At 39.3% G+C, this 18,515-nt stretch overlaps 1 protein-coding gene across 2 annotated transcripts in view; it reads right to left on the bottom strand.

The window, feature by feature from the left end:
• Positions 1 to 16,749: 16,749 nt before the first annotated feature.
• Positions 16,750 to 18,515, bottom strand: part of TMEM117 (transmembrane protein 117) — a 556,152-nt gene continuing 554,386 nt past the window's right edge. Inside the window, exon 8 of one of the 2 annotated variants that reach the window (XM_065887475.1) lies at positions 16,750 to 18,490. In XM_065887475.1, coding sequence (XP_065743547.1) covers positions 17,841 to 18,490 — 650 coding nt within the window. In that variant the 3' untranslated portion in view covers positions 16,750 to 17,840. The remainder of the gene's footprint in view (positions 18,491 to 18,515) is intronic. The other variant, XM_065887476.1, reaches the window with a different exon arrangement.

The raw sequence follows: 18,515 nt of genomic DNA on the forward strand, positions 1-18,515 counted from the left end.
TTTTTCATGGTGAATGCTTTCTTGCGAGCATTAACATATGATACAAAGACCTTCACACTTTGTGATCCCTCTCTTTATGTCTTTTCATATGCCTCCACAACCCCTGACTAGCCTGCCAGGCCTCATGACACAACCTGTAAGTCCATATATATTCCAACCTTGGGTTACTTTTTTCTTCCACACAAAGTATGTGACCAGATAAACCAACCACAGCACTGCCCATTGGGAAGAATTTCTCTTTCCCATGTCTTTCAAGGTCACCCCTGAATGAGCCATATTAGATTTGCTGTTCATATTTAGCTGACTCTCACATACCAAGTCAAGCCATCCATAAACCAAGCTTGGGTTTTTTCCTATTAGTTGGTCATTTGGGATCTGTCCTATGTCCATACAAGAGATGAGAGAAGTATGCTATTATGATAGATATGGATGCTGTCTTAGTCAGTTCAGGCTGCTATAACAAAAATATCATAGACTGAATGGCTTAAACAACAGACATTTATTTCTTACATTTCTGGAGGCTGAGAAGTCCGAGATCAAGGTACCAGCAGATTTGGTGTCTGGTAAGGACCGGCTTCCAGGTTCATAGACAGCTGTCTTCCTGTAAGATCCTCACGTGGCAGAGAGATTCCATTCTGGGCTCTTTATCTCCTTATAAAAGCACATATCCCACCATGGGGTCTCTACTCCCAAAATCTCATCCAAATCTGATAGCCTCCCAGAGTCTCCCCCTCCAAATGCCATCATATTGGGGATTAAGCTTCAGTATATGAATTTGAGGAATTAATATGCAGATGGAGTGGCGGGGAGGGGTGGGGTCTGTCCTACCTTCTTACGCCCCTTACTTGTGCTCTCTGGTCCTGCTTGTGCTAGGGCCTAATACCATGTCAGGAGTTGTTTTACACATATAATTCTCTGCTGCAGATGGCATGGCCTTGCTCCAGAAACCCGGGGGTCTGTGTTGTGACTCTTTCAGTGGGGCATGGCACAAACTCCACTCAGCCTCTTTATTCATCACTGACGCCGCCAACACTGTAGGGTCTGCAGATCTTATGGTCCAAGTGGTGGCAGAGTTGCTTGCCCCTCATCTTAAACCTGCTTCAGTCCTTTCCTGATCAAGGCTTAAATACACTTAAATCTAGAAGCCTTTCTCATTGCCTGGTATGTGGACTGGGGCTATATTTCTATATGTGAAATGTAGCTCATCATTAGGCAGTGTTCTTCTTCTCCTTCTCCTTCTCCTTCTCTTCCTTCTCCTCCATCACCGTGTTCTTCTCCTTCTTCCTCTTCTTCTTCTTCTTCAATTCTCTTTTCCTTCTTTTTTTGTGGTAGGAGATGCAAGATACACTAATTTTGAGGAGGATATCTCAGTATGTTCTCAACCACTGGACCCCTGAAAATTTTATGAATGTGTCAGGCCCCTGAATTTTCTCAGGGCCCATCATATCTCTTACCAAGACCTTCTGTATGCTAACCATCTTTTGCTCATTTGGCCCTATAGATATAATATCATTGATAAAATTAGTCAGTGTGAAGTTCTGTAGGATGTCTAGATGATCCAGATTTCTTTGGATGATGTTTTTATTAAGGGCAGGTGAGTTCTCCATGGGTAGCACTGTAAGTAAATATTTTGTTTGATCCATGTGAATGCAAACGGCTTCTGATACTCCTTTCTGACTGAGATAGAAAATAATGTATTTATGTTGCTGTAGGAAGGGTGTAGGGTATGTTGCTGTAGGAAGGCCCTGGGCAGGGTCGCTCTGCAGCTGAGGCTGACCAGAGGAGCTGACAGTTAGAGGTATCTGCTGACAGCATCCCTTGCAGCTGGGCAGCAAGTCCTTTGTAGGGCAGCACATCTCCATGTTCATCACAAGTCATTAAGAGGCTTTTTATTGGCATTGTTGGTGTTTTTGACAACTATTTGCAGAACAGAGGTGTTTTTGCTGCTGTTGCTTTTTTTTTTTTTTTTAAGGAGTGGACCAGAGCTAGAACTGAGATACATGATTACATTTCTACTTGCATGTTATCTGTGTATGTAAACCCAGACACATCTACTTCTTTATTTTCCTATCTCTAGGCTTCGGTTAACTTTCTGAAGAACAGTATATATTTCATTTCATTGTATGAGCTGAAATCTTTGCAGGTAATCTTTCAGTCCTTATGAAGATCTAAGTTACAAGAGCCTCTTCTGGGGTCTTTAAACTGGATGCTCCAACTCACATTTGTTACCATTTCCCTGTTGCAGACAGTGAACTCACAAACTAAGAATCCTAGTTAAAACAAGGCCTGTTTGGTGTGTCATCCTCACACAAGCAGGAGATGAGTAATTTGTCCAATTGTGGAGAAGGGACCTAAAGACAGCGAAGTCAAAGCTAGGTTGATTTAATTATCTTATTGTACTGATGGGGTCTTGACATCCACTCTTTGTCAGAGTGATCTTTCAAAATATGCTATATCTAATGATATTATTTCCTACGTAACATTCTTTAGAGGTTTCCCATTATCTTGAGAAAAACATGCAAAGTCCTCAACTTGGTCAAGAAGGCCTAAGTGTGATCTGCCCCACCCACCTCGCCCACCTGATAGAGGAGCTAGAGATACAGGAGTGAGCCTTAAAAACAACTAGAGAGAGAGAGAGAGAGAAATATACGGTAAGTACACGATTACACAAATAATAACTTAATCAGACTTAACAAGAAGCACTACCATTTCTTCTGGGTTTTTTTTGAAGGTAGCCTACTGTAAAAGCTAATGCAATCTTTTCTGCCTCAGCCTGGCATTATTCTCTGGCTTTTGCTTTTTGTTTCACAAGAATGTCCTTATATCTGTGGATTCAGCTTTGTTCAGTCACTGTGTGACTCCTACCAACATTTCTCAGTGTCCCGGAAGAGCCATCGTTAGCAGTGAGGTCTGTTCTCATAAGCCAGCTCCTGTTTGGAGTGCGGTGGGCGTTAAGATATTTCTTTTCCCCCTCCTACTCGGTGTGTCTGGTGGGCAGGGCTAAAACACAGCCTGGTCTCTTGTCTGCCTTCCAGCTCTACTGGTATCCTTCCCTGAATCCCACACCACTTAAATATAAGCCAAGTGCCCCAGAATTGCAAACTGGTCCATCTCCCAGCTCTGGGCCAGCCCTGTGCCCCTCCTTGGACCTCTCCCAGGAATGCTTCCTGCTTCAAGCTGGACAGATTACTTGGAACCATGACCACACCGTGACAGATTCAGCAGTGTCTGCTGCCACCCCTCCCCCTCACTGGATCCCTTGGATACAGAGCATTTTCTGCCTTTTTGCACAGCTGCTCCTCGGCCTTTTCAAATGGATGAACCATGCAGGGAAATGAAACCCTTGGCCCTGACTCTTGTTTTCCTCAACGCGCAGACTCATTACCCTGTTTTTTCAGGTTGGGCTGTGACACATATGTAAGCCCTTGGGTTTTAGAAAAACACTTCTCTGCTCTGTCCTTTAGAAAGGACATCAAGGAGTGAGGCTGGTGGTGGAGTGGAGTAGGATACAGCGTACATCCGCTGCCTGGAACTAAGAGGTGACTGATGATAAAATGCCAAGGAGGCAGAAGGAGAGGACATGAGGCATCTCCTCCCTGACATTTTGCTCTCCACCACAGCCATCATTCTGCTGGATATCAGGCTGGTGAGGCTGGCTGGGATAGACCCCACCTTATTGATTCAGTTAGGGCTGTGTGCCAGTTTTCTCTTCCAGACCATACAAAACTAATCAAATTAATGGATGCCGCTGCTGGTTCTCACCAAAGGCCATTAAAAGATAACTCTTTCATGAATAATTCTGAACATTGACTCAAAGCAGTTGATTACAAGGACTACGTATTTCAAATGGGAGGAATAATTGATGTTTTCAATATGTAAATGGCTTCTAAGGAATTCTGAGATACAAGTTATAGGAGTACTGCTATAATCACAGTTCATCTGAGTTTCAGAGCTCCTGACTTGTGTTTATTTTCCAATTTTGGCTTCCAGAGAACAACACGTAAAATCCCGCAAACTGTTCCATCATCTCTCTTCACTCTGTGGTGCTCTGCCCCTGGATTCCCTGAGTGCTTTGGGTCTGCAGAGAGCTATGAACTGCTCACAAAGTCACATAGAACGAAGTAGTGTATTTCCTTTCTTCTAAGAGACAGCGTCTCAGGATACACAGTCAGTCATCATGTCACTGCCTACCCAATATCACAGTAAACTCACCCATGCTAATCTGTAGTAGAAGCAGCTGACCCGTCAGGTGAGGATCTAGAACCTCTGTCTCAGGATCAGAACATAGACTTCCAGTTGCCGCTCTGATTTGTTTCTCTTCGCTCATGCTTTGTCCTGGTTTGGTTCTTAGCTCCTATCTTGAGCCTCCTTTACTTGAGGAAGAGTTTGTACACATTTTTTGGCTCAACTGTGATGCTCCCTTTCAATTAGATTTTGGTTAACTTTATGTGTCACGTTGAGGGGGCCTGGGATGCTCAGGTTAAATACTGTATCTGGGTGTGTCTGTAGGAGTGTATCCAGAGGGTATAAGCCCTTGAGTTGGTTGACTCAGTAGATTGCATTCCCCAGCGTGGATCGGTATCATCCAATCCACTGCCGGCCTGAAGAGAATGGAAGGGCAGAGGAAGGAGGAATCTGTCCCTCCTTCCTTGCTTTATTGATTGAGCTGGAATGTCTCATTTCATCTTCTCCTGTCCTCAGGCTGAGATTTGTAGCATCAGCTCCGTTGGTTCTCAGGCCTTCAGACTCACACTGAATTACATCACCACTTTCCTGGGTCTGCAACTTGTAGAGAGCAGCTGTGGGACTTCTTTGCCTCTATTATCTTTTGAACCAATTCCTCATGATAAATCTTCATATCTGTATGCACATATCTGTAGCTCTTACATCTATATCTCTATATTCTATTGGTTCTGTTTCTCTAGAGAACCCTCACTCTCCAGATCAAATGTAAATAATGACTCTGCCTCCTACTTAACTGAAAGGGTTTGTTTGGCAGAGTTCACTCCCCTACGATATTTATCATCAAGGGGATCAGAGAATTTGAGAATATTATGCAACACAAATGAGTCAGTTCTAAGTACATTGCTTCACTACATAGTTATTCAATCAAATTTTACCTCACGTCATCAATATATGCAAGATCAAGGAGTTTATAATTGAACAGGACGTACAGACATGCAAACCTAAAAAGGAAGAGAATGTTAAAGACGCTTTGGTAGATAAAAGGTAGGTCATGTAGGAATACAATGGACGGGCAGTAATTTTCACTTTGGAAGGGGAAGAAAGACTTAAAAGAGATGATAGTTGAGTTAATCCTAGGTGTCATGGTGGAAAAGGGGATTCCAAACAGGAGACACTGTGACAATAGCAGAGTTGAGTGGTACGGTGGCTCATTAGGAAAGTAGTAAGTAGTTCAACATGGATGGATGATCAGAACCCTCTGGGCATGGAAGAGTCAGAGAGGGTCCTTAGTGCCAGAGAGGATTCTGCATTTCATGAATGATCCCCAAATTGATGTTTGTGAGACAGTCACCTATGGAACTTTTAAAACTCAGCTCAGCTGCTGTTGTATCCTAAAGCCGCTGAGTATGAACTTGCAGACGTGAGACTTGGCTGAGTTTATATTTTGTAAATGCTTCTCTGACTAGAAATTACTCCAACTGTCCCTGTCCTTTGTAGGCAGAGAGCTGAAGGCGTTTCCTAGCATCCCGTGCAGTTAGGCAGACCCCGCAACAGAGTTCTGGCTAACGGCATACAGAAAGTGATGTATGTCACTTCCAGGTCTCTTCCTAAAATTTTCTGTAAGATTTTCCTCACCCTCTCTCTTTCCTCACCAGCCAACTAGATACGCAGAAAACTTAGAGTCAAGGAACTGCTTATTGGAATAGGTTGGATCCCCACATGGCTGAATGGAAAGCCAGCCGGTGGACACCCAGTTCAATGGCAACGTGAACAAGAAATGAAATCTTACTGCGTGAAGGCGTTGGGAATGTGGAATTGTGCACAATATCATTAAAAACCACTACTGAGCAATCGGTGGTAACTGAAAAGGCGAAGTAATATGATCAGACTCTAGAAAGATTGTTCCGGTAAATGTGTGGAAAATGGATTACACTGGATAAGGGGAGCATTGGGAAGACCAGTTAAGACAACACTGCAGCTATCCTGGGGAGAGACGATGAGATCTCTGCATGGCACTCAGTGATAATGACAGCCAGTAGGAGAGAAGACCTGTGAGACACAAAGTAAATACAATCTATTCCCACTGGAAGCCATTTGGATATGTAAACGGAAGGATCTCCCAGCTTTCTGGCATATTTCAAGCTCTAAATACTGCCCTTAAAATTAAGAAACATTATAATTCGTTCAAGGATAATTTTATAGTAATTTCATCATTATCAAATCTGAATAGTAAGTGTTAGAGTTCCTGATGTGGCCATTGCTCTTTCTCCGATCTTACACATTTTGTTTCAGTCAAGAGAGACTATTTTAAACTGCAGATCTGTTCTGGTGTTGGTTAGATTGAAGTCAACAGGGCTATCCAGATAAAATAAGGAATTCAAGGCAAATAGGCCTATAAGCTGAATGGAAAACCACCATCCTGTTTGAAAATATCATTCTATAAAGCACCGTGGCTTGGCTGAGGTGTCAGCTTGATGCCATGGGATACAGAGGTGGGGTCTTCCTAAAAGGCAAGGCTGGGGTGACACCCTGATTCAGAAGTGACTACCTCAACTGCGTCCGAATACAGCCGGAAGATGCTGAAGGGCAGGGGCTCAGGTGTGTGTGTGTTGGCTCTCATTTAAATGCGAAGACACAAGCACTTTCACTTCAGGATTTATGAAAGGTGGTGGATTACTGGCATGATGAGAAAGTCCCTATAAGAGAAGCTGGTAGAGTAATCATAAAAGGAAGGAAATAATTGAAGAACTGTAGAGCAGAGGAAACCTTGAGGAATAAGTTTGGCCCAGCAGCTCCAAGGGATTATGGCCATTGATTTCAGACAATTTAGTCACTTGCTTTAAACTAAGGAACATGAACTTCTGTTGAAAGTGAAAAGGGATTACATTGAAGTTTGTAGAGTTCAAAACAACTACAGAGAGAGAGAAAATTGGGAACAAACTGCCTAACTATGTTCAAGGGTGTCTGGAGCTGTTGGTGAAGGCAAGCCCAGTGGGCTCCCTTGAAAGGGGGGCACTGGAGGGAACTGGAGCTCACGTCTGTGATATTACCTTCCAACTGCACGGCTCACTGCAGTTCACAGAATGTGTTCACATACAGTCTAAGCTGATTCTCTTAAAAAACTCTGTGCGCTATTCCCATTTTGGGGATGAGAAACTAAGGTTCACAGTGTTCAAGGGACATGTTTTCAATATCAGTGCTTGTTTATACCACAGTACAGCTTGCTCACCTTGGTAAAGATTTTAAAAGATAAATTATGGACGATTACTTCAAAATATAGTTGTTTCCAGAGCCCATATTCAAATTATGCTTTCTAAAACTGGCCAATCTCTAATCATTTTTTCCCTAGTTTAAATATTCATACCTACCTATTACTCTCCTGACATCTGCCTGGGGATGTATTCAAAACGTGCAGAGGTCCATTCTTTCCCCTTCCCCCAGGAAAGTGAAACCATGAAAGAAACCAATGCCAATGCCGGAAATTGTATTAGGACAAATCTGTGCTGTGGTTTTATAAATGTAGCTTAAATCAGAACACCTGGCAATGAACGGAATGCTTCTGTCATTTAATTCAGACTTATCTTTTCGATCATATGATTTAACTTGTAAATTGCTTCCAGACAGCTGTTAGAAACTATTTAACTTAGATTCTTGAGAGATAAAAACGGCTAGAAATCAAGCATCTTATGGTTTTACAACTGCTCCTCAGGTTATTCTCAGCAAAGATCCTGTTTGAAACAGACACTCTAGTTTGGATGGATCTTTATGAAGGATTGTCATGGAAAATAATGGGGCTTTGGAGTCAGACAAACGCATTCAAATATTAACTCTGCATTTGCCAGCTTCGTGACCTTGAGCAAGTTAAGAAACCTCTTTGAATCTCAGTTTCATCATCTATAAGGTGAAATTAAGCATACTTACCTTTAATGGTTAATGTGAGGATTAAGTGGGATAATTTGTTTGCACATAGAAAATACTCAAAATGGTATAATATTAATGAGGGTTGAACAAAGATCTAGATAGAGCAAGATATTTATTAAGATGAGGAACATCTATAAATTTGTTTTATTACTGTAGTTCTCAGTTATAAATTATAGTGGTCCTTCTCAATCATGCAGGTTAAGTCCTCAAAATGCCCAATAGCACAATTATTTGGTGTTAAAAAACTTAAGACCTTATGAAAAACTGTGTTAGAGGACAGAGCTTTAGAATAAACCTATGAAATACATTGTATGTGTTTTATATTCCCTGAAGTAAAATAACTGATACTTCACACACAATTAAAATAATATCGGTGGTATTTTACACGTGTTAAATTAGTAATAATACTATTGAATTTTGTTTCTCACTAAAATTTTTCAGAATGTCTATTGCAAAGTATCTGCAAAATATTTTTATTTACAAGATGTTGGCTTTTATTTGCTGATAATATGTTAACAGACAGACTCTGCCCTCGTGTGTGTTCTCCCGTTAAGGATGCTGCAGTCTCTCTGAAATGTTGTGTTGATTTTGTCCTTCTCTTCTCGTGTTGCCCACTCTCCCCACACCTACTTCTGTAGTTTGTTTCCCAGGTCCCACGCCTCCTCTCCCCAGTCTCACCACACTCCCTGGGGCAGAAGTGGCATAACTTGAGTGCAAGCAAGGATGCTTAAGAAACCAACCAACCAACCTTTTGTGTAACCCCCTCAGCTGTGTTGAACATATGTTTTTGAGTCTTCTGCCTAACAGGTAGGAGTACTGCACTCATGATAACTTTAAGTTGAAGTTCCTTTGACAACGTCTCCCTCCTCTCCCTGAAGTTTTAAAGCTCATTTGCACTACAGCTGCCATTTTTCGTTTCCAAGTCTTCCTTGCTGCTGCTTCCATCCACTCTCCACCATCTGCCTTACCTTGTCTTTCCATTCTAAATATCCACAGCTTTTTCCAATTATCTTCAACAAGAGTGACTTGTGAGCTACAAATACTACATCTCAACTTCTCTAATTGTTCAAATTATAGTACAGTTCTGGTCCAGCCAAAATGGTAGTAAGCCAAACATGTATGACCTCGAGTCTCTTATCTATTTTTGTTCTCTTTAATCACAACCCCATGCACACAAACGTCTTTAAAAATAAAAATAGGGATCAAGGAGAAAAGTGCCAGTGTATCTGTTGTGAAACGAATTCAATTGCTCTACCCCTCTTAAGGGCAGGGCTGGCTAATACATTAGAGTTGTGTCCTGAAACACAAAGCTGGAGGAAATCAGGCTAGCTAGAGTGAGAAGCCATTTCACTGTCTGAGGGAAGAAAAGACAATAAAAGCACAAGACCCAGACTGGGGTTGCGTATCCAAGAGTGTTAATTTAAAATAAGGGTCAGTTCACAGTGAGGACAGCTAGGTGACAAGCAATGGTGGGGTGCTGAGATTTTGGGTGAATGTCAGATAATACAGTGGCATCATAAACCATTAGTTATAGGGGCAGCTAAGAGTGGTTTATTAGCATTACCTTTCTTTTTAAATTTTATTTATTTTTTTATACAGCATGTTCATATTAGTCATCAGTTTTATCCACATCAGTGTATACATGTCAATCCCAATCTCCCAATTCATCACACCCCCACCCCCTGCCACTTTCTCCCCTTGGTATCCATATGTTTGTTCTCTACATCTGTGTCTCAATTTCTGCCCTGCAAACCGGTTCATCTGTACCATTTTTCTAGGTTCCACATATATGTGTTAATATACGATATTCGTTTCTCTCTTTCTGACTTACTTCACTCTGTATGACAGTCTCTAGATCCATCCATGTCTCTACAAATAACCCAATTTCATGCCTTTTTCTGGCTGAGTAATATTCCATTGTATACATGTACTACATCTTCTTTATCCATTTGTCTGTTAATGGGCATTTAGGTTGTGTCCATGACCTGGCTATTGTAAATAGTGCTGCAATGAATATTGGGGTGCATGTGTTTTTTTGAATTATGGTTTTCTCTGGGTATATGCTCAGTAGTGGGATTGCTGGGTCATATGGTAATTCTATTTTTAGATTTTTAAGGAACCTCCATACTGTTCTCCATAGTGGCTGTATCAATTTACATTCCCACCAACAGTGCAAGAGGGTTCCCTTTCCTCCACACCCTCTCCAGCTTTTGTTGTTTGTAGATTTTCTGATGATGCCCATTCTAACTGGTGTGAGGTGGTATCTCATTGTAGTTTTGATTTGCATTTCTCTAATTATTAGTGATGTTGAGAAGCTTTTCATGTGCTTCTTGGCCATCTGTATGTCTTCTTTGGAAAAATGTCTATTTAGGTCTTCTGCCCATTTTTGGATTGGGTTGTTTGTTTTTTAAATATTGAGCTGCATGAGCTGTTTATATATTTTGGAGATTAATCCTTTGTCCATTGCTTCGTTTGCAAATATGTTCTCCCATTCTGAGGGTTGTCTTTTCATCTTGTTTGTAGTTTCCTTTGCTGTGCAAAAGCTTTGAAGTTTCATTAGGTCCCATTTGTTTATTTTTGTTTTAATTTCCATTACTCTAGGAGGTGGATCAAAAAAGATCTTGCTGTGATTTATGTCAAAGAGTGTTCTTCCTATGTTTTCCTCTAAGAGTTTTACAGTGTCTGGTCTTACATTTAGGTCTCTAATCCATTTTGAGTTTATTTTTATGTTTGGTGTTAGAGAGTGTTCTAATTTCATTCCTTTACATGTAGCTGTCCAGTTTTCCCAGTACCACTTATTGAAGAGACTGTCTTTTCTCCATTGTATATCCTTGCCTCCTTTGTCATAGATTAGTTAACCATAGGTGCATGGATTTATCTCTGAAGTTTCTATCCTCATTAGTTAACCATAGGTGCATGGATTTATCTCTGAAGTTTCTATCCTCTTCCATTGATCTATATTTCTGTTTTTGTGGCAGTACCATATTGTCTTGATTACTGTAGTTTTGTAGTATTGTCTGAAGTCAGGGAGTCTGATTCCTCCAGCTCTGTTTTTTCCCTCAAGACTGCTTTGGCTATTCAGGGTTGATTGTGTTTCCATACAAATTTTAAGATTTTTTTTCTAGTTCTGGAAAAATGCCATTGGTAATTTGATAGGGATTGCATTGAATCTGTAGATTGCTTTGGGTAGTATAGTCGTTTTCACAATATTGATTCTTCCAATCCAAGAACATGGTATATCTCTCCATCTGCTGGTATCATCTTTAATTTCTTTCATCAGTGTCTGTTTTCTGCATACAGGTCTTTTGTGTCCCTAAGGTAGGCTTATTCTTAGGTATTTTATTCTTTTTGTTGCAGTGGTAAATGGGAGTGTTTCTGTAAACTCTCTTTCAGATTTTTCATCATTAGTGTATAGGAATGCAAGAGATTTCTGTGCTTTAATTTTGTATCCTGCAACTTTACCAAATTCATTGATTAGCTCTAGTAGTTTTCTGGTGGCATCTTGAGGATTCTGTATGTAGAGTAACATGTCATCTGCGAACAGTGACGGTTTTACTTCTTCTTTTCCAATTTGTATTCCTTTTATTTCTTCTTCTTCTCTGATTCCCGTGGCTAGGACTGCCAAAACTATGTTGAATAGTGCTGAGAGTGGACATCCTTGTCTTGTTCCTGATCTTAGAGGAAATGTTTTCAGATTTTCACCATTGAGAATGATGTTTGCTGTGGGTTTGTCATATATGTCCTTTAGTATGTTGAGGAAGATTCCCTCTATGTCCACTTTCTGGAGAGTTTTTATCATAAATGGGTGCTGAATTTTGTCAAAAGCTTTTTCTACATCTATTGAGATGAGCATATGGTTTTTCTTCTTCAATTTGTTAATATGGTGTATCAGATTGATTGATTTGCATATACTGAAGAATCCTTGCATCCCCTGGATAAATCCCACTTGACCATGGTGTATGATCCTTTTAATGTGTTTTTGGATTCTGTTTGCTAGTATTTTGTTGAAGTTTTTTGCATCTATATTCATGAGTGATATTGGTCTATAATTTTCTTTTTTTGTAGTATCTCTGTCTGGTTTTGGTATCAGGGTGATGGTGGCCTCATAGAATGAGTTTGGGAGTTTTCCTTCCTCTGCAATTTTTTGGAAGAGTTTGAGAAGGATAGGTGCTAGTTCTTCTCTAAATGTTTGATAGAATTCACCTCTGAAGCCATCTGATCCTTGACTTTTGTTTGTTGGAAGATTTTTAATCACAGTTTCAACTTCATTACTTGTGATTGGTCTGTTCATGTTTTCTATTTCTTCCTGGCTAGGTCGTGGAATGTTATACCTTTCTAAGAATTTGTCCATTTCTTCCAGGTTGTCCATTTTATTGGCATAGAGTTGCTTGTAGTAGTCTCTTAGGGTGCTTTGTATTTCTGCGGTTGTAATTTCTCCTTTTTCGTTTCTAATTTTACTGATTTGAGTCCTCTTCCTCTTTTTCTTGATGAGAATGGCTAATGGTTTATCAATTTTGTTTATCTTCTCAAAGAACCAGCTTTTAGTTTTATTGATCTCTGCTATTTTTTTCTTTGTTTCTATTTCATTTATTTCTGCTCTGATCTTTGTGATTTCTTTCTTTCTACTAACTTTGGGTTTTGTTTGTTCTTATTTCTCTAGTTCCTTTAGGTGTAAGGTTAGATTGTTTATTTGAGATGTTTGTTGTTTCTTGAGGTAGGCTTGTATTGCTATAAACTTCCCTCTTAGAACTGCTTCTGCTGCATCCCATAGGTTTTAGATCATCGGTTTTCATTGTCATTTGTCTCTAGGTATTTTTTGATTTCCTGTTTTATTTCTTCAGTGATCTCTTGGTTGTTTAGTAACATTATTGTTTAGCCTCCATGTCTTTGTGTTTTTTCCGTTTTTTTCCCCTGTAATTGATTTCTAATCTCCTAGCCTTGTGGTCAGAAAAGATGTTTGATATGATTTCAATTTTCTTAAATTTACTGAGGCTTTATTTGTGACCCAAGATGTGATCCATCCTGGAGAATGTTCTGTGAGCACTTGAGAAGAAAGTGTAATCTGCTGTTTTTGGATGGAATGTCCTATAAATATCAATTAAATCTATCTTGTCTATTATGTCATTTAAAGCTTGTGTTTCCTTATTGATTTTCTGTTTGGATGATCTGTGCATTGGTGTAAGTGAGGTATTAAAGTTCCCCACTATTATTGTGTTACTGTCAATTTCCTCTTTTATAGCTGTTAGCAGTTGCTTTATGTATTGAGGTGCTCCCATGTTGGGTGCATATATATTTATAATTGTTATGTCTTCTTCCTGGATTGATCCCTTGATCATTATGTAGTCTCCTTCCTTGTCTCTTGTAACTTTCTTTATTTTAAAGTCTATTTTATCTGATATGAGTATTGCTACACCAGCTTTCTTTTGATTTCCATTTGCATGGAATATCTTTTTCCATCTCCTCACTTTCAGTCTGCATGTGTCCCTAGATCTGAAGTAGGTCTCTTGTAGACAGCATATGTATGGGTCTTATTTTTGTATCTCTTCAGCAAGCCTGTGTCTTTTGGGTAGAGCATTTAATCCACTCATGTTTAAGGTAATTATCGATATGTATGTTCCTATTACCATTTTCTTAATTGTTTTTGGTTTGTTTTTGTAAGTCCTTTTCTTCTCTTGTGTTTCCCACTTAGAGAAGTTCCTTTAGCCTTTGTTGTAGAGCTGTTTGGTGGTGCTGAATTCTCTTAGCTTTTGCTTGTCTGTAAAGCTTTTGATTTCTCCATCAAATCTCAATGAGATCCTTTCCAGGTAGAGGAATGTTGGTTGTAGGTTCTTCCCTTTCATCACTTTAAATATGTCATACCACTCCCTTCTGGCTTGTAGAGTTTCTGCTGAGAAATCAGCTGTTAACCTTATGGGAGTTCCCTTGTTGCTTTCAATAATTTTTCTTTGTCTTTAATTTTTGCCAGTTTGATTACTCTGTGTCTCAGTGTGTTTCTCCTTGGGTTTATCCTGTATGGGACTCTCTGTGCTTCCTGGACTTGGGTGGCTATTTCCTTTCCCATGTTAGGGAAGTTTTTGAGTATAATCTCTTCAAATATTTTCTCTGGCCCTTTCTGTCTCTCTTCTCCTTCAGGGACCCCTATAATGCGAATGTTGTTGTGTTTAATGTTGTCCCAGAGGTCTCTTAGGCTGTCTTCATTTCTTTTCATTCTCTTTTTTTTAATTCTGTCCCACAGCAGTGAATTCCACCATTCTGTCTTCCAGGTCACTTATCTGTTTTTCTGCCTCAGTTATTCTGCTATTGATTCCTTCTGGTGTAGTTTTCATTTCTGTTATTGCATTGTTCATCTCTGTTTGTTTGTTCTTTAATTCTTCTAGGTCTTTGTTAAACATTTCTTGCATTTTCTCAATGTTTGCCTCCATTCTTTTTCCAAGGTCCTGGATCATCTTCACTGTCATTATTCTGAATTCTTTTTCTGGAAGGTTGCCTATCTCCACTTCATTTAGCTTTTTTTCTGGGGTTTTATCTTGCTCCTTCATCTGGTACATAGCCCTTTGCCTTTTCATCTTGTCTATCTTTATATGAATGTGATTTTTGTTCCACAGGCTGCAGGATTGTAGTTCTTCTTGCTTCTGCTGTCTGCCCTCTGGTGGAAGAGGCTATATAAGAGGCTTGTGAGCATTACCTTTCTCATGTTTTGTTTTGGGTTGTGTTGGGACTCACAGGACAGCCAAAGAATGTAACAGAATTGCTCCAGAGCCCAGTGGTGAGACACGACAGTGCTACTCGCACCTTCAAATCTGAGTGTCTGTGTTGAACAACTTCTTTCCTTGTACTGTCAGCTCGTAGTGCTATTGGACACTACTTGTGAATTCCGATGGTATAGAAGTGACAGGATACTTTATGTCTGGCTGACTCTTAGGACAAATGAGGAAGAAATAATTCTTAGCATTTCTAATAGGATTCACTGATGATTTTAGATGTGCTAGAAGATAAGTGGACAGGATAAGGAGCCACCATGGGGAAATGGGATAACTGACTGTGGCTATATAATTTAAATGAGCATGTGGTGATAAGATTTATGTCTAGGCATATATTATCAGGCATAAAGTCATAGAGTTTATTTAATTTTCAATTTATACTACTAATGAAGTTCTCTATGATGCCAGATACTAAAGTTGTGTCAAATAAGTACAAATTCTGAACTGCATGAAAGAAAATACTATAATTACTGAACAGTAGATATATAATTGTTTATAGTCTTTAAGCATCACTTCAATGAAGGCATCATATTTGTTATGCTTTCTATAGAATTTTGGTTAGTAATTTTTTAATCCTCCTTTTAAACTCACCATTTTTCTGAATTTTTAAAATGTTTCTGAATTTACTACACATTTTTTAAGTGTCCTCCATAGTCCAAAAATTTTGGTATTCATAAAGCTCTGCAGGGTCATAGTCCAGTGACATATGACTCAGGATCTGAGACTAAACATGGATGGGTGAGATTTTGACTTAGATTTTATTTCATTTTCTAATCTTTAGTTGGAATAGGTGCAAAAGGAATGTGCAATACACAAAAGAGGTAGGAAAAGAAGGAGGGAGACCCACATGTAGATAAAAAGGTCAAGGTTGGTCTATACAATTGAATATTGGAAGCCTTTGAAGGATCAAATCTTGTTTGACTATTAAAGTGTCATCCCTGGATATTATTCTATTTGATACTAAACTCCTGGAAACTTTAAAGACAAATATTCATATCAGCTGATAGCCAGTTTCTCTAGTCAATCCTTTGAAATGTATAAGCATAGTGCTCTAAGATTGGTTGGTTGGTTTGTTTTCTATCTTACTTCTGCTGACTAGATTCCTTCATTGAAGCACTTTTTCCTTAAAAGCCACATAAAGATTCTCAAATAATATTCTCATAAGGACTACATACTGATAATAACACCCACTTTCTAAATCAACTTTCATGTTCATTCTACAAGACAATGACTTTCAGAATAAATAAAAATATAGTCCTAAGTGGCATTATTTACTTGTCCCAGAGTCAAAAGTTGAATCGTCCACTATGCAAATTTGGTCATGGCCAATGTTCCTACATGTCAGGGATAACATCGTAAGTTTCTTTGTACAGAACGGTCAGTGGGTTACTATAGTGAGCTTGATCTCTGCAATTTTAGTGTCAGAGATCCTTATGATTCTAAGTACCTCATGTGTGGCTATTAAAGGTAAAATAAACAGCAGGGGTATGGTTCCAATTGCCTAGTAAACAATCATAGAAAGATGTTTATTAAAGCTGACTCTCAAGTGACAGAGTTCTATTACGTATGCTAAATTTAACATGCTGCAAGCTTAAAAGAAGATAGATCAAAACAATAGAGGTTTTAAAAAATCATAAAGACAAAATACAGCTATGTCAGTATGTGACAGGAAAATAATTTTGCCTTAAAAGTGATCTTCCCCAACCCCCTCAAGGAACATGTAACCACAATTTATGGAACAAAATTAAAGCAAGTTGGGAGCATTCCATTTCTTAGCCTGCTTGGCTCTGAGTTAAAAAAAAAAAAATTAATGAGCTGTTGTTAAACTAAGATACAATTGATCTCTTCTACTATAAACAAAAAACTACAATACATAATTACGGATGTATAATTCTGATTTATTAATGTGTGATGTTTAGTTCTTAAAAAAAGAAAACAAAAATAACAAAACACACACAAAACAAGCCAGTAAACAGACTCTTTCATGCACATCCTTTTTTCTACCTTACATAGTTCCATAGCATGGTTTTTTAGAGGAGTTCCCTTGCTCAGGGTTGGCATATGTTTTTCAATTTTCACTGTCAACAACCATATTTACAGAAAGATGTACAAATATTGTGAATGGTAGGCTGTGCAACCCTCACATAATTAAAACTTCAGTTTCTTGGTTTTCTAGGGCTTTGTGTAAATGCCAATAAATTTGAGAGTTCACCTAACTGTGCATCTTAACCTTTGTTCCTAAAGGTGAAGGGCAGGATTTTTAATCAGGTAGCAATTTACCTTACTTGGGAAAACATAATTAGGTATTATTATCTAATTGCAATTACTGGTTGGAGAAAGTCACATTTCACAAGTAGTGACCCATGATGGATTATCACTCTCCTATTACTGAATTCTGCATCTGTATTTGTGTTTGGCAGACAGCCAATAAAAATTCAAAGGTAATCACAATGCTTCTCTGCAGTCCAGCTGTCAAAGTACCAACTCCGCTGCTGAATAAGAAACCGAGACATACTTCCTGAGCCACATCTTGACTATATCTGTGTCCTGCTCAGACATCAAGTGGAGATCAAAATAATTGTATAAAAAAAAAACCCATGTGAAGCAGGTTAGAGAACTGTTCCATACTTCGTTTCTGGTACAGTTAAAAAGTTTAATGTCTCAAGGCACCACTATGGTTGAACATCAGACACATGGGTAACCAGCTAATCTACTAGGCTGTAAAGTCAGTAAGTAGCTTGTACAACTGTGAAAAAGCAATCTCTAGAGGACTGTTAGATATACTGTAGGCACAGGTATCATAATACAAATAGAAAACAATGAGTCCTAGAAAAAGCATGTTGAGCACCGTTGTGGCATCATTTGTATTTCTTTACCTAACGCTATGTAAACCTTAACATTTACAAAAGGAAAGACTAACTTTTGAAAGTTACACCCAGGGTTGCTCTTTGTGCTATCCCCCAATAATCGGTTCTAGTTCGTTGGTGTACTTTTAGAAGTCGTTGGATCTGGGTCGCCTCCCCCCGTGGCGCTGGTCGATTCATTTAAGTGCGAGCTCAAGTTCTCTGACGTTAGGTGGGAAGACTTGTAGACAATCTCATTGAAGTCAGACCTGATGCACACCAAGGGGGGGTCATTCAACGGGTCTTCCACTGAGGCCTGGGTGTTTTCTCGCGTGATTCCCATGTCCTTGCTTTGTTCTGATGGGGATTTTCTTTTCATGCGTGTGTAAGTATTGTCTTGATTCTCCATGCCTTGCTCATTTTTCAAAAACCGTCCAAAGAACCAAATGAAGAATCCAAACCACACAAAAGCTATCAGACTTGGCACAAAAGCCAGACACTTGACATCAAGGCTTGCCCCTATGAACCTGCTGTGTAAGAACATGTCTCCCTCAACATAGGTTTTATTAGTCTGAGGGTTGGTGTGATTGGACCGCCATTCCCAGGATAGCTTGGTTCTGTTCAAATCCTTTAGACTCTCTGAGTCTTTCACTGTATATATCTTCTGCCCTGGGCCAATATACTGTCCATATTCATGAGGCTTATAAAAAATCTGATTCTTCCACATATTAAGATCCAAAATCAAGACGAGAAAGATAATCCCATAGTTAAACCATTTACCTGCATTAAAAAAGAAATACTGCAT

Source organism: Phocoena phocoena, chromosome 11 (assembly GCF_963924675.1).
Source record: "Phocoena phocoena chromosome 11, mPhoPho1.1, whole genome shotgun sequence".
In the NCBI taxonomy this organism is placed as follows: Eukaryota; Metazoa; Chordata; class Mammalia; order Artiodactyla; family Phocoenidae; genus Phocoena; species Phocoena phocoena.